At 41.3% G+C, this 4,289-nt stretch overlaps 1 protein-coding gene across 1 annotated transcript in view; it reads left to right on the top strand.

Moving 5' to 3' along the window:
* Nucleotides 1-4,289, top strand: part of slit2 (slit homolog 2 (Drosophila)) — a gene marked incomplete in the record, with an annotated part of 73,556 nt that overhangs the window by 41,758 nt on the left and 27,509 nt on the right. Inside the window, 4 exon segments of the mRNA XM_035659739.1 lie at nt 71-234; nt 705-843; nt 2,354-2,425; nt 2,612-2,683. Of these exon segments, the coding sequence (XP_035515632.1) occupies nt 71-234; nt 705-843; nt 2,354-2,425; nt 2,612-2,683 (447 nt within the window).

Genomic DNA, 4,289 nt, shown 5'->3' with positions numbered 1-4,289 from the left:
CCACTTTCTTGTGATCGTCACATACTCCCCATACACTCTTCTCCCTCCTCCTCCCCTTCTCTTTCCCCAGTCGCCTGCACTCCAACAACCTGCAGTGTGACTGCCACGTGGCCTGGCTGTCAGAGTGGCTGCGACAGCGCCCCCGTCTGGGTCTTTACACGCAATGCATGGCCCCACCACACTTGAGGGGGCACAACGTGGCTGAGGTGCAGAAGAAGGAGTTTGTCTGCACAGGTAGGTTGAGTTGACACCTTTGCTTTGTCTATTTTTCAGTCTTTTTTTTATGACTTACATCCGCTTGCTGTTTTACAGTGGCAAACCCATCTTTTGCTTTGTCTCGTTTGCTTTTTCTTACTGTATTTGGTCATGCTTTTCAAGATGGGGACGAAGGCAAGTGTTCATCTTCCATTGCATGGCTTGGCTTTAACCCCACGCACAAGCACTTACTAAAATATGTACTGAACACATTTTCTGCACAGCACTTTATATACAGCACAAAGAAAATAATACTGTAGAAGGAAAAGGTCACTATCACATTTAGGGGCAGTATCTCTATCTCACCAACACACTTTGTTGCCTGGCTGCTGTTTCACATTTTGATTTTCTTCACTGAATTCTGTCAGCTTCAATATTCTTCGCCTTTGGGATTTACAACAAGCATAACTATTATCCATAGATAATGTTGGTCCTCTGTCTCTGTGTAGGTCACCAGTCGTCATCGTCTTCCTCCTGCAGTGTGTTACAGTGCCCAGAGTCCTGCACCTGCAGTAACAACATCGTGGACTGCAGAGGGAAAGGACTAACAGAAATACCCACCAACCTGCCTGAAACCATTACTGAGATGTAAGGCACACATATATAAACACATACACACACACCTGCTGTACTCGGCATGCATATACATGCACACACAAACTCCTGCATCCATGCTCGGTGCAGTGATATTTCTCTTGCTGTTTCACTGTGCTTCTCTCAATTTTCCTTCTTTGTCTCTTTCCACCTTTCTGTTTCACTACTTCTCTTTCTCCCTGTGCAGTGGAATAAAACCACACATCTGTGAAATGAGAAAGCCTGGTCATGCAGCTCTTCCCTGCTTAAGAAAATAATGAAGGGATGAGGGAGGAAGAATTGAAAGATTAATCTGAAGGACAAGACAGATCATATCTCTATCTAAAGGGATGCATCAAGAAATGAGGAAGGATTAGAACCAGCAGATTTAAAGTAACAAAATATAGGACTCGAGACATGACGTGGACTAGACTTGACTCTAAAGACTTGAATTGAGAACAAAAACATTAAAGTCTCAAGTTATGGTCTGGTAAAACCCTGGAAAAAACTAAATAACAGTGCTATGTAGCCTTTACATGGCCACACAACTTGAATATTGCATTACAACATCTAACCATTGAAGGGAATTAGTGACCAAAAGCTGTTTACAAAGCTTTGAATGCAAAATGTTTAAATGCTGTGCCAATTTAATGGTAAGCATTCAAAGACCTTGGCACCAAGCCTGCGTGTAGTTGACAACCCGCTGACTTCACTTGACTTGTCTTGATTGATTTGACAAGACTGTGAGACTTGACTTGAGACTTGATTTAATAAGACTTGACTTGTACTTGTCTTGGTTTATTCAAGACATGACCTGAGCTTTTCTCAATTGACTGGAGATTTGAAACCTGCTTATACATATCTGCTGATTATAGACTTGACTTGTACTAGTGTCAATTGACTGGAGACTTGACTTGGACTTGCGCCAAATGACTTAAAAACAGAAAACAATACAATACAATGCTCCTGTGTGATAAGTCAAACATGTCCATACTAAAGAAAAGAGTGGAGCACAGCTGAACAGAAGAGAACAGCAAATGAAAAACAAACTCATTTTAGGGAAATGTTTCACAATCGAATGGTTGGTTTGCAAATCATGTTCCACCGCCTTTCTTGTCACACTGACTGAACATGTGAAATGTTTAGAGAACAGTTGTTTGGGTCTGTTTTCTCTTTTGTTTGCTCCCTCCCACTCTCTTTCTCTTTTCTGGCCTGGCTTGATTTGTTTGGGCCTGACCGACACAGAGTCAGACTGGCACTTAATGGAACACTGCCCAGATAGTTAAGGGTGTGTTTGCTTGTGTGTTTGTGTGTACGTCTGACTGTACACATGTTAAAGAGGGCAAAAGATCAGAGAGATGTGACAGACTTTGGCAACGGTCATCAAAGCGCCTTATCTGGAATTGTTCCCCTTTAGTCACAGCCCCCGGGAATGAGCAGCAGTCAAGGATACAGCAGAGATAGCTCTGTGATAGGGGAATGTTAATGTCGCTCCTCAATGGTCTGTGTGTATGTTTGGTTCCAGACGACTGGAGCAGAACGCCATCAAGGTGATCCCAGCTGGGGCCTTTTCTCCTTATAAGAAGCTGCGCAGAATGTGAGTAGATGAAGAGATAGATGTATTATGCACCCTGTCAACCATCTACAAAAACTTTATGTTTCTGTCCTGTTTGTGGCTTGTGTTGACCTCCGTGTTTCACTTATCATGTTTCTATTTCCCTCATTAACTCCTTCTTTGGTTCTACGCCACTCTTTCCTGTTTCTTTGGCTCTGTTCTTCACAGAGACTTGAGTAACAACCAGATATCGGAGTTAGCTTCGGACGCCTTCCAAGGTCTGCGCTCCCTCAACTCTCTGTGAGTACTGTGTGATATGTTTGTATTTCAGATAGAGTTTACACAAAACACCACAGTTTAGCCCTTTGAATCTCACAAGCAATATCAATCGTATTACCACTCCAAAATCTGTTGTTGTTTATCATAACTTGTTTTTTGTTCTTCCAGTTGTAGCTATAACTTCTATCTGTTATGTTAACACGCTCACAAAGTTAAATTATGAGTCCTGGGAGCACAATAATATCAAAGCGAGCAAGAAGGATGAAAACACAAGCAGTCAGACAAGCCAACAGTTCAGTCAAAGTATCTAAAGCAGTTTATTTTGAGGAAAAACCAAAAGTGAGCACATCTGAAATGATCCTTCATTGCAGGAAAAGGACAAATGATCATAAAGTATGCTAGGTGCAAGTTGAATTAGGAAGTCGGTCTGTGTATTGTGATGGATGTTTACAGTAGGATTTAGTGGTAATAATAAATAGAATTTAATATATTATTATTGAATATAATAATAATAATAATAAACAATGTGTCTGCCTGCTCCATCATAAACTGCAAACATTAGCATGCATGGCTAACTATTAACCTATAGTTGTATTACTTCCAATGGCGAGAGTTAGCATATTATGAGCTTACTACATCAAAGGTTACGTTAGAAAACCTCCATTCACTAACAGATCCAGTGCATGGGAGCCCGTACATCTCCAATCCCTGATGTCAAGGGTTTAATTCAAACATTTTTAAACAAAAGCAAAAAGGAGTTGTTTCTTCATTCTTCCTTTCTGTTTCATAAGTTATGGCTAAGCTGGGGATTTATTTAAAACATTTGCATGCTCGTGTTTTTTGCTTTGTTGGACTTCTTATCTTATTATTATAATTAGAACTAACAACAAATCATAATAATAAATCTAACAGCAACATTTTGAAAATAAAGAAACTAGAATTACCTTTTATTTGTGGCCTCACATTTGGAGAGAATACCACACCAAGGCATTTAAGATGGACTTTTGACAACTAATGGTGGTGCTGCTGGCTTCCTCTTCAGCCTGAATCTCAGGTTGAACCATCTGCTTTGCGTGTGAAGCTTTGGGAAGAAAGACGGAGAGTGGAACAGGGAGAGCAGGAATGTAGAGTTATTTCATGAAGGAGTTATATTAAGGTCTCGTCTCTCCAAAGTCAATAATTCATAAATGCTGAATTGCTGAATGGAGGCTTCTGCCACCTCATTACACATTCACCACAGAGAGAATGGGACACACACATTCATGCTGACACACCACATACAGTATGGCTTTCACATTAAGCTGTACTCTGTGTTCATTGTGTGTCAGGGTTTGGTTAGAGAGGATGTACATGAGCCATCGATTCTGTCCGTGCGTGTGTCAGTGCATCTGTACGTGTGTGTGTGTAGGCGCTCGAAACAGTACGTGCTAATGTGTGTGTGAGACATAAATGAAGCGTCCACTCCCGGCATCGTGTGTTTCCCAACCTCAGGTCTCTCAGGGACAGCCACTCAGCACAATGAAATAAAAGCCAATCTGAAACACATGTTTTTAGGCTGCCTACATACACAGCTTAACTCAGCGTGGAGCGTAAAGATGACTGATAACTCTCCGTGTGTGTGTGTGTG

This window comes from Morone saxatilis, unplaced genomic scaffold (genome assembly GCF_004916995.1).
Source record: "Morone saxatilis isolate NCDOM2014 unplaced genomic scaffold, NCSU_SB_2.0 Contig17, whole genome shotgun sequence".
Classification (NCBI taxonomy): domain Eukaryota; kingdom Metazoa; phylum Chordata; class Actinopteri; family Moronidae; genus Morone; species Morone saxatilis.
Note: the sequence above shows the minus strand (reverse complement) of the source record. Positions and strands in the feature narration are given on the sequence as shown.